This window comes from Octopus sinensis, linkage group LG3 (assembly GCF_006345805.1).
Source record: "Octopus sinensis linkage group LG3, ASM634580v1, whole genome shotgun sequence".
Lineage (NCBI taxonomy): Eukaryota > Metazoa > Mollusca > Cephalopoda > Octopoda > Octopodidae > Octopus > Octopus sinensis.
Genome location: NC_042999.1, coordinates 145,015,374 through 145,039,635, shown reverse-complemented (window position 1 = coordinate 145,039,635; position 24,262 = coordinate 145,015,374). Strand labels below are relative to the sequence as shown.

The 24,262-nt window shown below is 37.0% G+C and overlaps 1 protein-coding gene across 1 annotated transcript in view; it reads right to left on the bottom strand.

Annotated features, from left to right (window-relative positions):
* Positions 1 to 8,621, bottom strand: part of LOC115209398 (inositol-tetrakisphosphate 1-kinase) — a 134,329-nt gene extending 125,708 nt beyond the window's left edge. Inside the window, exon 1 of the mRNA XM_029777791.2 lies at positions 7,730 to 8,621. Within this exon, the coding sequence (XP_029633651.1) occupies positions 7,730 to 7,806 (77 nt within the window). The 5' untranslated portion in view covers positions 7,807 to 8,621. The remainder of the gene's footprint in view (positions 1 to 7,729) is intronic.
* Positions 8,622 to 24,262: the final 15,641 nt, after the last annotated feature.

Here is a 24,262-nt window from a genome sequence, read left to right as displayed (position 1 = left end):
ATATATATATATATATATATATATATATATATATAGATATGTATGTATATATACATATGTGTGTGTGTATATATATATATATATATATATATATATATATATGTGTGTGTGTGTGTGTGTATATATATATATATATTTTTATTTTGGTTTCAGCTCAGAGCTGTGGCCATGCTGATGCACCGCCGTTTTGTGCTTCACTGTTATTACTAAGAGCCTCCTCTAATATGTGGCACTTAGTGAGGAATGGAGTTTGATATAGCTACCCTCATTTGCACCTCTTGCCGTGAGGTAGGTTCATCTGGGACTCTCGACAGGAAGAGGTCCAGCTTTGATTTAAAAACCACTTCATGCAAGTTCCTCAGACTCTTTGGGAGAATATTAAAAAGCTGTGGGCCCTTGAAACCCAGGCTGTTGCTGTAACTGGTCCTGAAGCATGATGGCATTGCTGGGATCTTTGGTACTATGCAGTGTCATCCCATTCTGGAATTGGTGTAGCTTTCAATGCCAAAATTTGGCACAATTCCTTCCAGGATCTTCCAGATATACATTACTGCATACCTCTCCTGTCTTCTCTCCAGGGAGTAGAGTCTTAGCTGTTTCAACCTTTCCCAGTAGCTGAGCTGTTGCAAAGAGACAAACTTCTTTGTGAATCTTCTCTGGATTGCTTCAAGGTCCGCTGTTAAGTTCACACTGGTGGGTGACCATAGCTGTGAGCAGTAATCCAGGCGGTTAAGGACGAATGTCCACCAGAGGACCATCATGGTTTCCTTATCTCTGGTTCTGAATGTTCTTAGGATCCAGCCAGCCAGTCGTCTGCACTTTGTCGCCATCCTGGTAATGTGCACTTGGAAAGAGGTATCATCACTCATGTCAATACCCAGGTCCCTCACTAACTTAGGCTCTGGGATTGAAATTCCCTGTGGACCGGTGTACCCTGTAAGTTTAATATTCAGTTTTGGATGCTGGTAGCGCAGGGCCTGGAATTTTTCAGCATTAAACTGCATATTATTATCCTCAGCCCATCTGTACATTGAATCCAACTCCTGCTGCAGGTGTGCAACATTGCTGGGGTTCTGTATTTTCTGCAAGACTTTCGTATCATCGATGCTTCCTAGGGCTATATAGCAGTGGTGTAATTCCCTTTACGGGACCGTCACGTTATGTTGACATTATACAACCACTCTATTGCGCCACCACTGCTCATGTCTCTATGAGACATTTAGAAATTCAATATTTCTAATTACGGTGACCAGTGAGTAGATTTCACTGTAAATATATATATTTGCGGTGGCTTGGCAAGTATCACCGCTAGCGGGACTTGCTACCCTGGACCGATGACGGGCAAAATCCAGAAACATGCATGTCTTCAGGTTGCTAGTCCTAGCTGGTGGGGGTGCTCGCCTCCTCTTTGCAAATATAAGGACACAGGAAATGTGTCAAAGCCGACAGGAAGCGTCGATGCTTCCTAGGGCTATATAGCGGTGGTGTAATTCCCTTTACAGGACCGTCACGTTATGTTGACATTATACAACCACTCTCTCTCTCTGCATAGATATATATATATATATATATATATATAATATATATATATATTATATATATATATATATATTATATATACATACATATATATATACATTTACATACATAAATGTATATACATTTATATTATCATCATCACTTAACATCCACTATCCATGTTGGCATGGGTTAGATGTTTTGACTGAGAAGTGGCAAGGCAGAAGGCTGTATCAGGTTCCAATCTGATCAGGCAAAGTTTCTACAGCTGGATACCCTTCTTAACGCCAACCACTCAAAGAGCGTTATGGGTGCTTTTTACATGCCACTGTCAGGCGCTATTGATGCCGACCAGGTTTGAATGGTGCTTCTTACGTGCCACTGGTACACAAGCCGGTCAGTCAGCACTGGCAACAACCATGCTCAAATGTTGCGTTTTATGTGCCACAGGTACAGGACTAGTCAGGCGACACTAGCATCGACCACACTCGAATGTTGCTTTTTACATTCCACCAGCACAGGTGTCTGACTTGGCTTGCCAGGGGTTTCTCAAGCACAGCATATCTCCAAAGGTTTCAGTGACTCGACATCGCCTCTGTGAGGCCCAACATTCGAAGGTCGTGCTTCACCACCTCATCCCGTGCAGCACGGACTTTGTCAGTGAACAGGTCGCGGATTTTAGCGACGAAAATATTTTGACAAATTAAACTTAAATGTTGGAGTGAATCGAACGGCTTTTGTGTGTTTCTTAAATGGCTTATAAACACCTTCCACGCTGCAATTGTTGTGTATACACATATTGTATTCCATGTAAACCTGTTCTGCAAATATATAAATATGATAAATCATAAATGATCATCTGATGAATATTTTCAGTTTTTGTTCCTCCCACCACATCTCTCTCTCTCTTTCTCTCCCTGTATGTATGTGTGTGTGTTTACTTTTAGGCCATTGGATTATGTAAGTGAAAATTATTATAATAAAGACTTACTTTTATCTATTTTTAATTCAACTTAATTCATCTAGTAATTTATTCTGGGTATGTACATTTCTTCTTTCTAACTAAAGTCATTTTTCAAACAGGCGGCTGAGGACGAATGTCCGCCAGAGGACCATCATGGTTTCCTTATCTAGTTATAGAATACCATCAAAAGACCTCATATAATAAAATGCTTGTACTACTAATTTTAAACCTATCATCATTGATTAGAAAAAACCGTTACTCAAAAGGACCAATGAAAAGAAACCAATTTCCAATGTGCATCTGTCAATGTAAATTATATATCTTATACATACAATCTTTATTTTGTTCCATTCTCAATCTAAACTGTCCTTCTCTAAGCAGCAGTTTTTTGTGATATTTTTGTGATGTTTTTGCAGCTTTAATAATAATGAAGTATATATCATCATCATTTAACGTCTGTCATCCATGCTGGCATGGGTCGGATGGTTTGACCTGGGCTGGTATGTTGGGAGGCTGCACCAGACTCCTGTCTGATTTGGCATTGTTTTCTATGGCTGGATGCCCTTCCCAACGCCAACTACTCCGAGAATGTAATGGGTGCTTTTACGCGCCACCAGCATGGGTGCCATTTGCATGACACCACTATCTGCCATGACTGCGATTTTGCTCAGCTTGATGGGTCTTCTCAAGCATGATGTAATGCCAAAGGTCTCGATCACTGCCTCCATGAGGCCCAACAATTAAAAGGAACTCAGCCACTTTGCGGCCCAATGCTTGAAAGGAACTTTGTCGCCATGAGGCCCAATACTCAAATGTGCCACTGGCATGGGTACCTATTATGTGACACCAACAACAACCAAGTTTACAATTTCATTTGGCTTGATGTGACTTCTCAAGCACAGCCTATCACCAAAGGTCTCAGTCACTAATCATTGCCTCTGTGAGGCTCAAAGTTCAAAGTTCTTGCTTCACCACTTCATCACGTCTTCTTGGGTCCACCTCTATCACAGTTAGAGATCAGCACTTCTTTACACAGCTGCCCTTGTCCATACACATCACATAACCATACCAGCACACTTGTTTCTCTCTCTTGCACACCACATCTGCTGCTTCTTATGCCTAACTTTTCTCTCAAGATGCTTACACTCTGAACATACACACTTACATTGTAGAACCAACAAAGCATACTGTCTTTCTTTCACGCCTACACATGTCCTTGAATGTCACAGCCCATGTTTCACTGCCATGTAGTATGGCAGTTTGCACACAGGCACATAAATTCTGCCTTTCACTCTGAGAGAAAGGCCCTTTATTGCAAACAGAGGTAGGAGCTCTCTGAGCTGGCCAGCCTAATCTTTTCCTCACAGCTATGCTCTCGGAGTATCCCTCTCTACTACTAACTCAGTCACCTAGATAACGGAGGCTATCTACTACCTCTAGCTTGTCTCCCTGGCAGTTTATTTTCTGCACATTTTCAGTATTTATTGTACCTGTGCATCTTCCACATACAAAAGCTAGCTTCCTTGTTGACCTTCCTCTGATATTGCGGAACTTTTTATGTGTCCAAAGCTTACACCGGGTGCATCTTATAGAGTTTCTACCTACGTCTTTCCTACAGATTGCCATCTACCTGAATGGATTTATGATTTGTCTACCCTCCTATTTACTACTACTTTGGTTTTGCTAGGTTAACTCTAAGGTCCTTTGATTCTAGACCTTGCTTCCATACCTGAAATTTCTCTAGTTCTGGTAGTGATTCAGCTATTAGAGCAAAGACATCAGCAAAGAGGAGCTCCCAGGAGCAGCCTGTCATAAATTCCACTGTTATTGCCTGGAGGACTATGATGAACAAGAGGGGGCTGAGCACTGATCCTTGGTGAACCCCTACTTGTACCCTGAATTCTTCACTGTACTCATTGCCAACCCTCACCTACTGGTAGCATCCTTATACATGGCTTGTACAGCTCTCTCCAACCACTTGTATATCCCTAGTTTCCACACTGACCACCAGATAAGGGATCGGGGATCCCTGTCAAAAGCTTTCTCCAAGTCAACAAAGGCCAAATACAGAGGTTTATCTTTGGCTATGAATTTCTCCTGCAGCTATCTTACCAGAAATATAGCATCAGTGGTGCTTGTTCCTGGCACAAAACCAAACTGTATATATATTTACATGTATGTATATTTTATATATCAAGCCCAAGCATGTTTATTTGCATCATTATATTCATATATATATACATATACACATACATGCATACAAACGTATACATACACATATATACATACATACAGATATACACACACCCACACACACCTTTCTCGTTTCAATATCTACTTTTCCATGCTCGTATAGGTCGGAGGGAATTCATGACGTCCGGATGCCCTTCCTGCTACGAACCCTCACCTGTTTCCAAGTGAGGTGATATTTCCCAATAACCAGGCACGTTTTTACAGAGCCCTGAAAACAAAGGACACTCCTTGAATGACTGATACTCATTTATAACGACACGGAGGAACATACTCAAGTGTGAGAGTATAACTGTTTGTTACAGAAATTCTACTCCAACACTTGGATGACGATAAAGACCGATACACGTGGGAGTGGTGTTAGTTATCTACCTTGGCTACCGGTGACCTCATACGTCACACACCACACAACAAAACACCGGTAGAATTACACAAATTCTGTTTCGTTTCGAAATAATGCAAAATTACTACAAAACACACTAAGAAAATTATTGCATGTTTCACAATAATACGAAAGAACTGCGTTCAAATACAGAAAAAGGAATACGATTAAAGTTTAAGACAGATCTGTGCTTTCTAAAACTGATCCGCTTTCCATTTAATTCCTGAATTAAAATTCAGAAAATATAATTAAAAAATGCTTTTAAGATAATGTAGGAAGGAGAGTTGTGAATAATATGTACAAGAAGTATTCGTGTTGATGCTTGCATAGCTGTCTGCATATTCACACACCTGATATACACATTTACTAATCCTAACTGCATATACATTTATGAATGCAAATATATCTTAAATATGCTTAAACGTATGAAACAAACGATCTTGTTCCAATGGATGTATAAGGTTTGGCAGATATATATGCATCTGTGCTTTTGTGCATACATACTAGTTACACACACAAGTAGACTGTGTGTATATATATATATATAATTACATGAGCGTGTGTGTATGTATGTATGTATATGTGTATATATATATATATATATATGGTCGAACTCCAGTTTTTTTCAGTTAAAATCGAATATAGTGCTACTTATGTGTAAATTCATGTGTGTGTAACATTATATTCAAATGTAAGCTATACGTTATATACATACATGCAGTATGTATACTTTTATCAATGCAAATATACCGAAAATATGAGTAAACCTATGTATCGATCCAGGTTTATTAATGCATCTAGTTTCCTACTCTGTCCATGGTAAGGAGGGTAGGGCAGCTGACTGATCCGCTTCGTTCGTGAAGCTGTCTAAAGCAATTTTTGATAATATAAACAATAACTGATAAATATATATATATATATATATATTTACATTATGTGATTTACTAAACATAGCATTTTTTGTCTATTTTAAAGTATATTAAAGATGGCAGCGTAATAGAACTTCTATAAAGCTTGTCATTTTTTATATTTAAAATATTTAATGAAAACAGCAATAATGGTATTGTTGTATCCTTTCTTCTTCTAATTATAGAATATCATCAAAAGACCTCATATAATAAAATGCTAGTACTACTAATTGTTGTAGCAGTTGTAGAGTAATAGATAAATCTGAAAATATACGTGTTAGTCTTCCAAATCGAGAGATACGTTAACTAAATTTTTCGAGTAAATTATATAAACTATGATTCGAAAATTATAAGTCCAACAGGATTCAGAGAAAGAATTTTTTTTTTTTAATAGTTCAATAAATGGTAACCAACTACAAAGAGTAATCGAACTAGTCCCTCCTATCTTCCTCTCAACCCTGAGGAAGCATTCTTTTCTTTATATCCTATTAATTTTTTGACAAAAGTGCACTCAATTGATTTATAACAGAGACTAAAACAAGATTTTGTGACGTTCTTTTTTTTTTTTTTTTTTAAGAGCTTTAAAAGTCACGAGAACCAGTGATATTGGTTTCAATGAAAATTTGAAACCGGGCAGTTAATATCGTCATGTGTGTTATACGAATGAAGAAAAAGAAAATACACAATCTTCATCGTAAATTCTCTAATTTTTCCTCGTGAATTACAATATTTAACGGTGTGTTTCGGAAATGAGAACGGAGAAGAAATAAAAGGTTCTGCGGGGGTTGCAAGATAAACGTTTCACTGGATGATTAAGCGCTCTAGCAACGTGTGTATGTGTTAAAATGTACATTTAAATGTCTCTTTACAAGAGAATATTGGTGTGTCAAATTAGTGTTTATGTATATATGTGAAACTTAAGCGGATGTACATATATACACATTAGTATATAGATAAATAAAACTGTGTATACGTTTAAATGTAAATTTAATTAGAGGACTTTATGTGCCCAATGCTTTTTTAGTGTATCTTCTGGGTGTCTACATGTGTGAGCGGGTGTCAGAGTGTTACTTTCTATATTTGCTGGTTTCGTACAAATGTGACCATGTGATTGAAGGTGTATGTATGAATGCATAATACGAGAGTGAAAGCGAGTGTCAATCTTTGTGTATGTACGCTTTGTGTGATAATGTGTACGGACAATATAAAATTGGTAATATAATTCAGTCAGTGTGTGATATAGTATTCTGGCGTTTCGAGCAGCTACCCACCGCTCTTTGCCGATAAAGAGCATAACCAATTTCTATAAATTCTAAATTTTGTTTTTGAATGTGTGTATGTCAATGTGTTTGTGTATACGCAATGAATGTATGTCAATGAAGCTTGCGTATGGGACAGGCTGATTGATATATATATATATATATATGTGTGTGTGTGTGTGTATGTCTGATATATATATATATATATGTGTGTGTGTGTGTATGTCTGATATATATATATATATATGTGTGTGTGTGTGTATGTCTGATATATATATATATATATATAGATATATATGTGTGTGTGTGTGTGTGTATGTCTGATATATAGATAGATATAGATATATATATATCTGTGTGCGTGTATGTATGTAGAGATAGATAGATAGATAGATAGATAGACAGACAGACAATTGGGAAGTGGACAAGTTTTAAATTAATTGCTCACCTTAATCGTACAGCTAATTTCTCCAAGTTGAACTTTTTCTCTTTTTTGTCACTTAGCAGATATCCTATGCGAGGCATCCTTGTTCCGTGGTTTCCTTACCGTGATTGTTATTATTGCAATTACTGTCAGCGTTGCTGATACTGTTTATGATGATATTATTTATAATTGTTGATATCGTAATTGTTAATGTGCCGCTACTGCTGTTGCTTGCTTTCATATGATTGTTGGTCGTATTTTGTTATATTTTGTATATGTTTATTCTAATTATTTATTTATAATTGCTTAATTGTGAATTTTTTCATCGATTTCTTTTTCTTCATTGCATTCTTGTGTGTATTTAGACTATGTGTTTCTTTAATTTTCTTCTTTCGCTTCAGTTTAAGGCACTAAGAAATCACACGCTGTGTATATGTATATATAATATATATATGCATATGTGTATATATATATATTTTTTTTTTTTCCTCCTCCTTCAGTTCTCTTGAATACCGCTACTGGTCGAATAGAGATAGACAGGGAAGTACGGACAAGGCAGAAGAGAGATCGTGAGTGAGAGTGTAAGTGAATAAAAAGGAAGAGAGAGGGGGATTTTAAATGGAGAGAGTGTGAGTGAATGAGTGAAAGGGTGAGATGGTGAATGTAGAAAGAGAGGAAGGCAGTAAACACAAGGTGTAAGGAGGGAGAAAGAAGAAAGAAAAAGATAATGATTTAATAGAAAAAAGAAAAAGTAAGAGGAGGGAAAGAAGAGAGAGAACAGGAGGGAGTGTCTTAAAGAAAGAGACAGGTGAAGGAGAAAATGTGAATGACTGAACGAATGACAGGGAAGACACAGAACTAAGAGTGAGATCAAAAGTAAATGAAAGAGAAACAGCAATGTGTTAATACACCTGTGTACTTTATGTGTGTGTGTGTACGTGTATATATATATATGTATGTATTTTGTGTGTGTGTTTGTCAGTGCTTATGTATTTGTGTGTTTATATCGTTATGATTCCATGTATATACCTTAGGATTTCTGTTTCAGCCTAAGCATTTGTTTATGTATACATATATAAGATTCTAAACGTGAATCTAGCTTTATCCCTACAAATATGCGGTGTACGTGTATGTGTGAATACTTAATGTATGCGGTGTACGTGTATGTGTGAATACTTAATGTATGCGATATTGTTTTATGTTTTTATAGTTATAGAGCATGTGATTTTTTTTTTTATTTATTCACTGGCTAATAAACTTGCTCCATGGTGATAGCAGCGCACGCTTCTTACACTCAGTAATGTTTGCAGCTTAAAACTGGTAGTATTACTGATCACGATGGTGGTAAGATAGGGACGATGAGGTTGGGTGGGGTATTTAAATCTACGGAAGGCAATCGGGGATGGCATCACTAGTGAATCTTTTGTAGAAATGATGTGGCGCGTTGTCGAAGACAAATACAGTTATTACTGTTGATGCTCTGTAGCGTCGGTCAGTCCCGATCGATTAGATCTATCGTACTTATTTTAGTTGATTTTGTGCGATGCTCAGATCCATTGCTCCTAGTATTACGTGTTTTTATCTGAGTACCACTCAACGCACTTTAAATATTTTGTTATTGTTGTCGTTTGGCTCCAAGTCAACACTGATCGAACAGACCCGCAGTCAAAGTCAGCCAAACCGTGACCATCCTGTCTTTTTGCTGGTATTTTTTAAGGAATACAATGTACACAGAACCATAATGCAGTCTTCTTTATTTAGATGATAAGGTGTTGTTTCAACGAGATTTGGCTACTAGTTAGAGCAGGTCTAGCAACTATTTATAAGCGTTTTGTGTTGTATGTATGTATATATATATATATATATAGCAAATAAGAAAATGGAGAACAGTAGGTGGTTCATCAACTTTTGGATATTAAAATGTTAACATTTATTTATTAAACTGATAATTATAATAACATACATACATATAGCATATTATTCTTTGCATATAAAATATAAGCTATAAAATATAGTTATATATAAGGATACCAGTAATTATTATAAAAAAAACATGAATATAAATTAGTAAAATAACTTACAGCTGTTTCAGCCAATAGATAAAAATACCTCATTTTGCCTATATTACTCGAGTGGATTGAGGTAATAGGTAGATGAAAATGAGGTACTCTAGGCTTCGTCAGAGATTATAAATTACAAAAGTTACACGTATGTATGTATTCATACGTAATAGAGAATGACCATGTTTATTATGTGTGAGGTATTCCTGTTTTCTGTGGAACGATTTTGGTGTACCGTTATACTACACTTCCAAACACAATGCTGTAACTTTTAGCTAACAATTGATGCTGCTCAAAATTGACAAACTTCCAGAACCTGCAATTTTTTTATGATTAGCCAAACTCAGCAAAGTACCAGGAAATCATGCATTTGATATTCTAACCATCTCTATCATGAAAATTATTTGTATATCCAAGATTAATAACCATGATACAGCTGTATCATCCTTACGCAGAAAATGAGGTTTACATTTGATTGTGTGTTAGCTATACAACAACCAAAGAGAGAACCTCACCACTTTGCTTAGGTCCCTCAAGCATTATTTGGAGACTCTGGCTTCAAGGCTATTAGAAAGAACTAAATACTGGGGAATACATACGTTATGCTTTCAGTGTGTGGCCTGCATCAGTGAACACTTATCTGAGAGTGTTTCAAAATCCTAAATTTTAATAACATTTAGCTGTCCACTATCCTAAATTATATTACCATACAAGAAGAGTATTGTAATGTACTTTACAGTAATGCAACTGAGTATAACATTCAATCATTCAATGCTTTCCAACCTTTTCCATGTCGCAGGAATTTGACTGAAAAACAGACGTTTGCAAGATTTCTGTTAAATATTTTTTATTTTCTGTGGAACTGACTTTCACTCTCATAGAAAATATCCTACCAGAGAAGCTTATTATGGGAAATGTGATAAACATAGTCACTTCACACAAGCATGCAAATTAGATACCGTTCCAAAATGAACTGAACTAACAATTTCTATTCAACTTAGATCCACTTCTTATCTGGTTAAAGCAGTGAATGTACCTGCTGCCTCAGACACTCAGTGAAATGCATCTCTCAGAGGAATTATGCAGGTTGAAATGGCCAGGAGGTTGAGACTCTACTCCAACATAAACAGCACCCAATGCATTCACTTTGGGCATGCCTCACCTAGGCAGGCAAAAGTCCATCCCAAGCATGAAACTGAACAGACAAGGGGAAGAGAAGGCAGTCAACACAAAGGCGATGCACACACAATTCCACAGCTTGGCTGACCATGCACTGGCAAATAGGGCCAGAATGGCACATCATTCTCTTGTTAGCTTAACAGTGGTGGCATCCACAGTTTACACATGGCCACTCTTGTTCAAGTCTAAAGCTAAAAATGGCTGATGATTCTGCAACCATCTGACAATATTCCGAATACTCTAAAGTTTTAGACTAGCAATTGTGTTATTTCTGTTTGAACAAATTCTACAAAAATGTCAAACTCCTTGTCTTACAGTCTCTGTATAGTGACATAACTTTTTACTAGATCATATCTTTGAGTCTTCATGGTGTAACTTCTTTCAAATTAAATGAATCAGAACAAGCTCTCAAAATATACCATAAATCACTGGTTATACTGATCCAATGACCTTTCCTTTTCCTGCACAAGAAGGTAATTATTATTTTGACACTAAAGGAGCAGGAAGAAAATAGAAAAGCTTTAACATTTCAAGCTTATATTTTTCCTTAGAAAGTTAGACAAAAAGAAAAGGGGTGAAAAAAGTGGAGTACATTTTATTTTAGTTTGTATCATGCTGAAAATAACCAGTTAAAGAAATGAAAAGAAGTTTCATAAGTTCAAGAGCAAAACACACACACATAAAGGATGAAGTAAGATATACAGATCTCTTTTTTTGGATCATGAGTACATATATACATGCATATATCACCCAACAGGGGTTGCTCTTAGGGAAATTTAGCTGATATTTCTCACAAATCTAGACATGTAGGATCTCCTACATTGGTTCATACATATGTGTATACGTACATAAGACAATGTGAACTGAGGATGGTTTAGCTGTTATTTCTAGCAGATTGTGCTACCACATAGAGATCTACCTTCTTGGCTTGTATGTGCATAAGACTCATATAGTTTGAATGAAATATAGCAGCTGTTTCTCTCAAATATACCTCATCAATACAATGTCAGCTCCAATCAAAAGTCATTCTTGCCATGGCCATCCTGTTCCTTTTCTTAGTCAGAGAGCACCAAGTGCAACATTGATGGTATTGTACAATAAACAAAGAACTGAATTTATGAAAGTGCTTTTTTCTTCTTTTTTTCTGTTCTACATTTAAAACATGTCAATTGAGAAAAAAAATATTATAAAAAATAGTTGAAACTGGGAAAGAAGTGGGATTGAAAGAAACTTGAATTTCTGAAAAGCATATTTTTTCCAGAATCATAATCAAAGTTTAAAACCTCTAATACAAACCAAAAAAGAAAAAAACTGGAAAAGATGTCAAAATTCATCATCATCATCATCATCGTTTAGCATCCGCTTTCCATGCTAGCATGGGTGTAAAAATTATTGCTGGTTTCATACAGCAAAATGGAGAATGAGGTGGGTTTTGTCTGGAATATAATGAAAAAAGAATGGGAAACTGAAAAATGTTTTTAACAGAATTGTAATGTCCAATTTTTGAAGCATACAAATCAGGAGAGAAATTTTCTCAAAGCAAATTTTAAAAAAGCAAAAAAGTCATGGAGGTACTTCTACACAACTCCACCACCACTTCACCCATTCTGTTAGTTTTTGCTGACAATTTCATGACATAGCATTCTTTCCTCCTTGTTGACAACTTCATGACAGCTTTACAGAACTTACAGACAACACATTTAACACTACTTTCCTTCTCTGTCTCTCTCTCTGTCTCTCTCTCTCTCTCTCTCTCTCTCTCTCTCTCTCTCTCTCTCTCTCTCTCTCTATCTATCTATCTATCTATCTATCTATCTATCTCTCTCTCTCTCCATATATACATGTCTGTATATAAATATATATAAATATCATTATCTATGGGAGTACTTTTCCTCTCAGTGAGAGCAGAAGAGAGGTACATAATGAGAAATTTTTTTTTTAATGAGTTACAAACAGGTAAACATAGAAACATTAAAATGAAGAAGGAGAGATAAATTAAAAACAAGTTGAAGAAGGAGAAATAACAGAATTTGATGTCCAACAAATTGAATGTAATTTAGGCTTCAACATATTTTAACTTCCACTAAAACTTCTCTCCAGTTTTTTTTTTCTTCTCTCCTACTACTAGTACTTCTCATTTTTTAAATTTATTTATGAGCTTTAATTCAACTGTCTGCATTTCATTGTATCTTATCCAGGAATAATGGATGAATAGAATAAGTGTGTGTGTGTGCTAGTGTCCAAGTAAAAAGCACTGAGTCTACTCTGCAGAGTTGTTGGTGTTAGGAAGGCCATCCAGCCGTAAAACCCTGCCAAAACAGACACAGTAGCCATGGGTAGTTTTCTACATGGTCAGCTCCTGTCAACCATCCTACCCATGCATGCATGGAAGTCAGATGTTAAACAATAATGATGATGATGATATATAAAGGGTGAATCATAATGATGACATGTTTTAAATGGTAGTATCTTGGATTATAAAAATGACATAGAGTACCAATATATGCTTTATACACACTTTTGACAAGTTGTGGTGCACCTGAGTACTGTATACAATAATTTCATTATTATTATTATTATTATTATTGAGTGAGAGAGCAGTGCATACCATCAAAGTGACACTGGAGTAAAATATACGAAGCCCAGTATACCCATCATGACTACCCGTCTGATAAGGGTTCACTAGGCACATGCATCACAACCATATGTGCGTGACATGGTGATCTCATATCAAGATAAACAGCGCATGACCTTGCAGCTGGGGCCCAGTTAGAATTTTCTTCTAGTCAAGTAGCCCATCCCGCTCAAAAGGTCCCTGAATAAGGATTGTTTAAGGATGTTGAACGAACCACCCATGTTTCCAAAGGTGAATTATCCAAACCTCCAAGAATTCCTTTCAACACATGGCTATGATGTTCCCCCACTCATGATCAGAGATGCACATATCGTCAGCCACTAAGGGACATACCCAACTGGTTAAGGTCAAACAACTAACAAGCAAATCTGTGGTATTGAGCAGAATATTTGCTGTAGCCCATCTTTTATACCAAGACAAAACAATGTACATAATAACACTTCCAATCAGTTAAGATCAGAAGCCATGAGAGTCACTGTCTGGTACTACATTAGGGCATTTTTATTATTATTATTATTATATATTAATTACATAACTGATATACAAGAGTGCAACCATCTAAGATTGTCAAGGACAACTCTTCAAGAACAATTCTCCGGGCATCTCATTTCGAGATTTGGTGATATCCACTGGCCATCCAGACCATCAGATCTAACCCCATTGGACTACTTTCTGTGGGGGTTACCTCAAGGATAGGGTATATGCATGAAGGCCCCACACAGCAGCGGAACTAAAACAAAGCATCCGTAAAGAGATTGCAGCCATTCTAGTTGATATGCTAAACCATAGTGTGCTTCATATGAGAAAGCAAGCTCATGAATGTTCTTTTGGATAATATATTGAACTTCTGTATATTAGTTATACAATAAATATATTTGGTACTCTATGTCATTTTTATAATCCAAGATACTAGCATTTAAAATGTGTCCCATCATTATGGTTCAACCTCTGTGTGTATGCCAGTATGAAACATGGATGTTAAACAACAGCTTATCATGATTAGCAGTTATGATTTGGAACATATTTTCAAAAGTAAATGAAACACATTGCATCCTTTCATGTTAATGCTATTAAAATATTTTTTAATAACATTTGCCTTAGCCTTTTTGTCAATCTGTAAAGTGTGGGAGGACAAAAATATACATAGTAGTACAGTTCTATATTTAAGAGATGAGGAATTATGTACATTATTTACATTTGACAGATATTTGTCCTCATCTTGTTTATCGTTAACACAACGTTTCAGCTGATATACCCTCCAGCCTTCATCAGCTGTCTTGGGGAAATTTCAAAACTGGGTTCTCATTCCTAAGGTATTTTTCGATGTTATTATTCTTATTCAGGTCACTACTTGGAATCGAACTCAGAATCTTGGGGTTAGTAGCTCACACTCTTAACCACTATGCCTATTGCCCATGAGCAATAATGGAGTGAATTTTAGGGCTTATAAATCTAATATTTTTCTATCCTTACCTAATTACGATTCCCATATTACTCTTGAATACTGTCCTGATGTCATATGGGTCACATATCTTTTGTATCTTTTCGGAGAGGCCATTCGCATAGGGTAGACAGACTGTGGACAGTTTATTGGCCTCATCCTCTCTCTTCTTCATAATTGGAGTGGATAGTATACTTATGGGGTAGTTGTTGCTTAACAGATCATTATTGAGCTTGATCATTTCTTTGTGGTGTGTATCATGATCACAACTTATATTCCTTGCATGAGGTTTTAGGTACTGAGCTATCCCTCTCTTTACACTGTATACAAAAGATATGCAGCCCATATGACATCAGGACAGTATTCAAGAGTAATACAACACTTTGCAAATATCTCCTTTGAGTAAAACCACCAATAGAAGAGAATATGACCAAAGACTGCATGTATTCCATCCCATGCAGCTGTGGTAGGTTATACAAAGGCGAAACATGCTGCCCCTCAAAATAGGGTAGATGAACATCTCAAAGCTAAAACACCAGGAGATATTGATAAATCAGGTATAGCTGATCATGTATGGAAAACTGGAGACCACCTGTGGAACAAAGTTAAAATAATAGATAGAGAACATTAATGGAAAATATGAAAACTAAAAGAAGCAGCACATATGCTAGGACACAACAACCTCCTAAGCAGACTGAGAGCAGATATGAGCAGTATATGGGAACCAGTATTAAGGAAGGATAGAAAAAAATATTAAATTTATAAGCCCTAAAATTCACTCCATAATTGCCCACGGTTAAGAGCACAGGCTACTAACACCAAGATTCCGAGTTTGATTCCAAGCAGTGAATAATATGAAGAATGATAACATTGAAAAATACCTTAGGAATGAGAACCCAGGTTCAAAATTTCCCCAAGACACCTGATGAAGGCTGGAGGGTACATCAGCTGAAATGTGTTAACAACAAACAAGATGAGGACAAATATCCGTTGAATGTAAATACATAGTAGTTTTCAACTGAGTTGTCATTTGGGTAATGCTTAACTGATTGATGTAAATGGTTCCACTAAGAATATTTTGTGTTTCAGTAATCTTGGGCTTTGTAAACATTTTCATAGGTATATTGGTCAATTCTTTTTAATTAAACCAATTAAAATAGTTACTATTAATACTGTTTGTGTACTATAATTTCTACATTTCTGTTTCCAAATTTTTATACTTAATTTGTCTTAAAAAGAAATTGTTGTTCAAAAGGAAGGTCATCTCTGTAAGTAGGCACATCCTGTTTTTCATATATTTTAACGATGATATCAAGTCAATCTATTTCACTTATTTAGTCAGCAGTATTTTGCAAATCTCACAATATGGCTCTTTTTTACAACTTCAACAATGTGGACTCTTTGTTACAAAAATTGAGCTTAAAATTTGTAGAATTTCAAAATTCTAGCTGGTTTTCTCATAGGTATAAATGATAATCTAATGCCAATTATTATCCATATATGTGTCTGTGTATGTGTATCTATGTAAACAGGGAACAACTCCTCTTTTAAATATGTTATATTGAAAACATGCCATTGCAATAGCTTATTTTGAAATTGGGATTGTGATAATCTCGAAACATTAGACAAGGATTTTTAAAATGTTATTGTTGTGAGAACTAATCATCATCATCATCATCATTATCACTTTAATGTCCACTTTTTCATGCTGGCATGGGACAGATAAATTTTGTTGAGGTAAAAGAATAATATAATAGTCCCCTACCTGTACATAGTGAAAAACCGCAAATATTTGACATGGTCCATAAAAATGCCTATAAATGTCAAAATATGATGTAAAATATTATATATATAATATTTAATAAAAATTAAAGCACTGTTACCAATAATGAATGATATTGATTTAAGACGATGATGATGAAAATAATGAAGGTAATGACTGCACAGCAAAGATTTAAAGCTCTCCAGATGACACCTCTTCTTCAGGTGTTTTAGGGGATGTTGTATCTTCATGCAAGGCTTTCTTGATGGGCTTAAGGAACATTATGATAGGAAGTTGCTGTCATTGTTTCTTCATGGTGGTGAGGAGAGTTTTATATGTCAGCATGAGAGCATCGATGGCATTTTTAAATTGGAGAGACCAAACCATATAGGGATCCCATGCTTCTGCCTTCCCTTGAAATTCCTTTGCTGTCCTTAAAAGGTTGGACAGACACTTGATTGCCAAATCCACCTCATCCTCCTCTTCCTCTGGATCTAGCACTTCCTCCTCTTCGCTGGCTGACTTTGTTAACTCCAACAAATCTTCATCTATCAGGGTTTCAGAGTGGGCATCAATGAGGTCATTGACCTCGTCTTATGTGGTGTCATTGAAACCTTTGCCAGTTTCACTGCATTCGTGCTGAATATCTTCAGTGGAGAAGCCCTTGTAGTCATGGACACACTCAGGCCACACCTTCTCCCAGCATGCGATGAGAGTTTCTTTTTGCATGTCTTAAGGAGCAGTGTGGATGACTGACAGGTATGTTGCAATCATGAAGTTACGCCAGTACTCCTTTAACTTGAAATTGTCGTCTGAACCCATTGCATCCACAAGGTGTTGGAGAGAGTTCCAAGTGTAGAGTGCCTTGAAGGCATAGATCACACCTTGATCCATAGGCTAGATGAGGGAGGTGATGTTGGCAGCGAGGAACTCAACTTAAACTCCCTCATGATTCAAATCCAAAGAGTAACTACCAGCATTATCCATAACAAGCAACACCTTGAATTCCATGCAAATATTTTGGAGGCATTCTTTGGCTTGAGGGATGAAGCATTGGTGGAACCAAATGAAAGTTAGACTTTTGGTAATCCAGGCCTTGGTGTTGTGTATCCAGTGGACAGGCATCAGATTTTTATTCTTAGTTTTGAAGGCCCTTGGGTTCGCAGACTTGTAGATAAATCCTGATTTTATCATGAAGCCAGTAGCATTGCCACACATGATTAACCTCACTCTGTCCTTTTGTGCCTTAAATGCTGGGGCTCTGGCTTCATCCTTCATGGAGTACATTCTGGAAGGCATCCCCTTCCAGAAAAAGCCAGTCTCGTCAAGTTTAGTGTTTCCCATTAAGGATTTTTCATATTTTCTTATCATTCCTTTATGTTTGTTTTGGAATAATAATGTTCTTAAATGTGGAGGTTTATTTTAATAAGCCCATTGGCTATTTTTGACACCAGTGCCTGAACAGACAATGATATTTCTATATATCATTGATGACTGTTGGACATCTGTCACTAAGGAACCCACAGCCGGATCAAATCACATGGTCTGACAGTTCCAGCAGCTGTTGCAGACAATTCTCATCTGTCAACGATATAATTACAAGTACTCTTATGCACCATGAGTTCTTATGACAGGTTCTTTCAAAGTAAATAACACAGTCTTCTGTGGTCTTTCACAATCACCACATAAAGTTGGAGATTAAGATTACCGTTTGGTATTAATATTTTGTATTTCTTTTATTGCCATTAATTATTGTAATGTTCTTTCAATGTAGCATATATAAAAACAATGTTCTTTACTTATACCCAACCAAGGAAACACACACATGTGAGTCTATATGTTTAATTACATTAGCACTTCTCCAAATTTACTGAGATACAAATGGTGACACTGTTGTCATTTCCCTTCTCAAAAAGAATCATTTGTTGGCTTTGAGCCTTCAAAGACAGGTGGAATAAGGGATCTCTTACCTGAAAACCAGGTGGCAACATGAAGAACATCTTGTAGCAATAGCAATACCTCAATATTACAACAAGAATTTTGAAATTTTGTGTGATATGAAATGAAATATTTTTTACTAATGGCATTTGGAATAGATAAAACTTCAACTTTTTTCCATCCGAAGGAATTTTTAAACCAATATTCTACCCACTATTATTTACCACTTTGCCTACTCTAAGCTCCACCATGAAAAAGTAATTTACCTCAATGTTTCTTTTAATCCATGCTAGCATGGAAAAAAATGGATGTAAGAAGAAACGATATGCATATACAAAGAAGAAGAAGAAGAAGAAGAAGAAGAAGAAGAAGAAGAGAAGAAGAAGAAGAAAGAAGAAGAAGAAGAAGAAGATGGTGATGATGATGATGATGATAGATGTATGTATGTCTGTCTGTCTGTATGCATGTATGTATGTATGTATGTATGTATGTACGTACGTACGTATGTATGTAGGTATGTAACATTTCTCCTCTTCATTTTTACTCTGGCTACTATGCTTTCAGAGCAACCATCTTCACATTAATTAGGCCCCCAAGGTAAGAGGAGTTACCAGCTATTTCTAGGGAGTATTCCAGACACTTCAGAGAATCTATTTCAAGTGTACTCTTAATTCTTGCTACATTTAAAGCCTTATTTTTCCATTAGTCTACCTGTGAGCTCATTACATCTCTTGTGCATCCATAGTTTACACTGAACAGACTGTGGAATTTCTACCTATTCATTTTTCTGCATATCATTCATTTCCTGCCTTCTTTCCTACTCACTAAAATCTAATCTTTGCTAAATTTATTTTGAAGCCCTTCCATTCTATTTTGCTTCAACTTAAGTAATTTCTTCCCTAAATCTACTAGATTCAGCTATAAGAACTAGGTCTTAAACACCCTGTTATGGTCAGGGAAGCAGAAGACACCTGATAATTAAGCTACATCCAACACCCTACACACACACACACACATCTAATTGAATTCTAAATTCATTGCTGAATTCATTGCTACTTCTCACTTTACTGATTCTGCTTCTGTATGGCCTTTACATGTCACCCATCTATTCTTTGATTCCTTACTAACCAGTAAAATACAGCACATGAACCATTCAAAAAAATTTATCCAGGTCATTAAATATAGAAGCTTTATTTCTAGCTCAGTATTCTTCCTCTAATTGGTTCACTAAGAAGATGGCATCAACTGTAGGTCTTCCTGGTACAAAACTCAAATGCATTTGATCTGCTTTAATCAACTGTGCTAAAATTCTATATCTTTCATAACCTGGTCCACCAATTTGATGCCACTTAAATACTCTCTGTCTCTGTCTGTCTCTCTCTCTCTCCCTCTCTCTCTCCCTCTCTCTTTCTCTCCCCCCTCTCTCTCTTTAGTGCATATCCTTTGTCTTCAAAAAGTCTTCTAAAATTTCTAAACATCAATGAGGACACTACTATGCTTCCCACTGAGTATGACACCTTCCTATACTATTTACTGAATATGTGATTGACTAGCATGAGTCCAGCATTTTAGCCACCATCCCTGGTGGCCAAACTGCATTCCTCACCTTCATATCTTTATTTGCACCTGCTACCATGCTACTGTCAACTTAAAAGGTTATTTCCTCTTTAGATCTACTTGGGAAGGTCCCACTTGCTCCCAAGCATTCTCCATATTTGACAACCTCATACAACAGATCTACACCTCTTATCAGAAAAGTATGTCTTAATCATTTGATACACATTTTTACCCAGCAATTTCTCAATGTTCTCACTGTCTAAAAATCAAAGATGCATTACGTTTTTAATCCTAATGTCCCAGAATATTGGTATCCTCTTAGTTTGTGCTTCTTTCTTTCCTAAGTATACCTGGTGTTTATCTTTTCTTCTAGCAACTTGATAGTACTCCTTGCTGGCCCCTTTCTTCCAGTTTCCCCAAACCTTTTTCTCAGATGTTAAAGATTTATCTACAGTAGGCTACCAGTAGAAACAGAAATTGTTCCATCTAGTTGCCATAACAACAACAATTCTCTGTCCTGGCTACAAACAGTAACTAATTCTCCTTGCCAGTCACAGTAGACAGTTTTCCATTTGACTACCAGTAGCCGTAGAAATTTTCCTAACCAGCTGCTAGTTACAGTAGAAATTCTACCAGCTGCCTGCCATTTGCCATAAAAATTTTCCCGGTCATCTACCAATTGCAGTAGAACTTCTCCCAGTTGGCTGCCAGAGATAGAAGTAAGTCTTTCAGTTGGTTACCATTTGCTATAGAAATGTTTCCAGTCAGCAGTGTGTTGCAATAGAAATTCTCCCATTTGATGACCAGAAGAAAATCTCCCAGTCAGCTGCCAGTTGTAGTGGAAATTCTTCCAGTTGGCTACCAGTTGCAGTAGACTATTGGCAAAAGGATCATTAATAACACTGATCACGTGCAGCAGTACTTTTTGTAAATTAAATCTTCCAAGGTCATCAATTTGTTTCTCACAAAGTGGCTCAACACATCTACTTTGTTTCTTGAAATAAATTTTGTTTTTTTAAGTGTATCTTTGGTCAAAAGTTAAATTAGACCATCGAGATGGATACTGAAGTCTACCATCTTTAGCCAGTCATTCCTAATAAAAAGTTTAGCAAAATACTGCAGAAAAAAACTCAGATATCTGATTGGAATTGGATAGCATGTCCCTGCTGCCATCTGTCAGGTAACAAAATGTGACTTTGTGCTACTGCTGCTGCTGCTGATGATGATGATGATGATGATGGTGATGGTGGTGGTGGTGGTGGCGGTGGTGGTGGTGGTGGTGGTGGTGGTGGTGGTGGTGGTACTGATGGTGCAGTGATATTAGTAGTGTTGGTGATGGTGGCAATGGTGATGGTTCCAGTGATGATGGTAGCTGTGATGGTTGTAGTGATGGTGGTATCTGTGGCAGTGTTGATTGCAGTAGTGGTAGTGGTGGTATGTAGTTGTAGTGGTGACGACGGTGATGGTAGTGGCCAGTTGGCTGGCTTGTATGTTTGGCCACATCTTTATGGTTTTTGACAGTCTTGATGCTACCAATCCTTTAGGGTTTGCGAGTCAGTTTGCTGATTTCTGCTAGCGCATGCCACTCTCTTTGTTGACACCAGGCAACTTGCCAGTGTCTTCCGGTGAGGATAACATGTCTTCACCGCACAAGTCTCAAAATCCATGCCAGTTATTGATGATACTATTATTGAGTAATAATAATATTATTACATGATATTCATAATTATGATGCCAATCATAGATTATTTGAAACAGCTGTATATATAAGACTTGATTATATAATTTATTTGTACACACAGCTTTCCATGTGAATACATTCCTTATCCTATTATTGCTTGTCTGTCTTTTCTGTTTTCAGACCCACTTGAGGTAGATTTTTCTTATAGCCGACTTCCTACCTTAGTGTTATCTGCCCTGGGTGAAAGAGTTGAAGTTTCAGATTTTTCTGAGCACTACCTTGCAACTTATCTATAGTGCTCTTACCTTAGCATTCTATCACACATTCTTCATTTATATATATATATAGCCCATTCAAAAGTACCTTGGATCGTAGGGCGACCTGCTATGCTTGAGGAGACCTACTGAGTCAAGTACATCAACATCAAAATGAAAATCAAATGGAAATTGTAGTTGTGATACCCATACCGGTGGCACATAAAAAGCACCCACTACACTCACTGAGTGGTTGGCATTAGGAAGGGCATCCAGCTGTAGAAACACTGCCAGAGCATACTTGAGCCTGGTGCAGCCTCCATGGCTTACCAGACCCTGGTCAAACTGTCCAACCCATGCTAGCATGAAAAACGGACATTAAATGATGATGAGGATGATACATACATATACATTTATATGCATACATATAAACACATACATACACATATATACACACATACACACATACATAACACTGCTAAGTACATGTTCAACTAAACATTATACTGGAAGCTGACTGCAAAAGTGATAGTCTGCATGGAGCTCTAACTTATACAATAGTCATCTTACATCTAACTGTACACACAAGATACACAGATATACATGCATATATTATATCATGTATATTATATCATGTGTATGCGTGTGTGTGTGTGTCTGTGTCTGTCTGTGTGTGTGTGTGTGTGTGTGTGTGTGTGTGTGTGTGTGTGTGTGTGTGTCTGTGTGTGTGTCTGTGTCTGTGTGTGTGTGTGTGTGTGTGTGTGTGTGAAGGCACATGGTTTAGTAGCTAGTTATTCAGCTCATGATCATAAGGCCATGTGTTCGATATCCAGCAGCATGTTGGGACCTTGAGCAAGATATTTTATTTCATGGTTGCTCCAGTCCACTCAACTAGCAAAAACGAGTTATGCCTGTAATTCAAAGGGGCAGCCTTGTCACTTTCTGTGTCACACTGAATCTCCCAGAGAACTACATTAAGAGTATGCATATCTGTGGAATGCTCAGCCACTTGCACATTAGTTTCATGAGCAGGCTGCTTGGTTGATCATATTAACTAGAACACTTGCCATTGCTACCACTGGTGAGCAAGGCCAATATCATATTCATCATCATCATTAAACATCTGTTTACCATGCTGGTGTGGGCTGGATGGTTTGATAAGAGCTGCCCAGGCTACGTGTCTGTCTTTGCATAGTTCCTATGGCTGGATGCTCTTCCTAACATAAACCCCTTTACAGAGTGTACTGGGTGTTTTTATGGCACAGGTGCATTTACATGGCACCGGTATGAGTGCAGATGAGGTCACATATATCAGCACTGTCAAAAGTGCTCATTGCTACATTGAAGAAATGTTTAGCAGTGCGCCCAATGTAAAAGAGATTTTGGTAGGTGTGCCCACACTGGAGACAGAGGCTTGATGCATATGTAGGTGTAACACAACATGTCCACTGAACAGCCACTGTAATACAGCAACCGTCATATAGAAAGCAGTAGTAACAACGATAGGACAAATGGGCAACCAAACATGAAAAAATGCATGAGAGTAACTGAAGGCTCCTTCAGAACCTGTTATAACAACCACAAGTCCTCTTTCAACATCCTGAGAGACAGACATCCACCCAATAGACCATTTTCCACACTTATTGTACTCCTACACACACCACATGCATATATAAATGCCCCAAGAATTTAACCAAAACATAAAAGAAAGAAAACACACTAATGAACACAGATGTGTATGTGGCCTTTGAAAACCACCCTGCAAACACTATACACAGAGTACCACTACACACATTCCATTTCTACAAGAGCACCAACCTCAAAGATACATGCATTTCCCATAAACCCTTTTCCAGAAAACTCTTGCTGACTTGCTACATCCCCAAAGATGTTTTTTGGTGCTAAGGGACATAACTCTTAACTTAACCTGTGTTTCATCATCTTCTTCACAGCAACCCCAAATTGGATGTCTGTTTACCCACAATAATAAAGAGCAGTCACCTTATTTCATTCCATAACTGCCATTTCTGAAGAGCATAGGGTTACATAA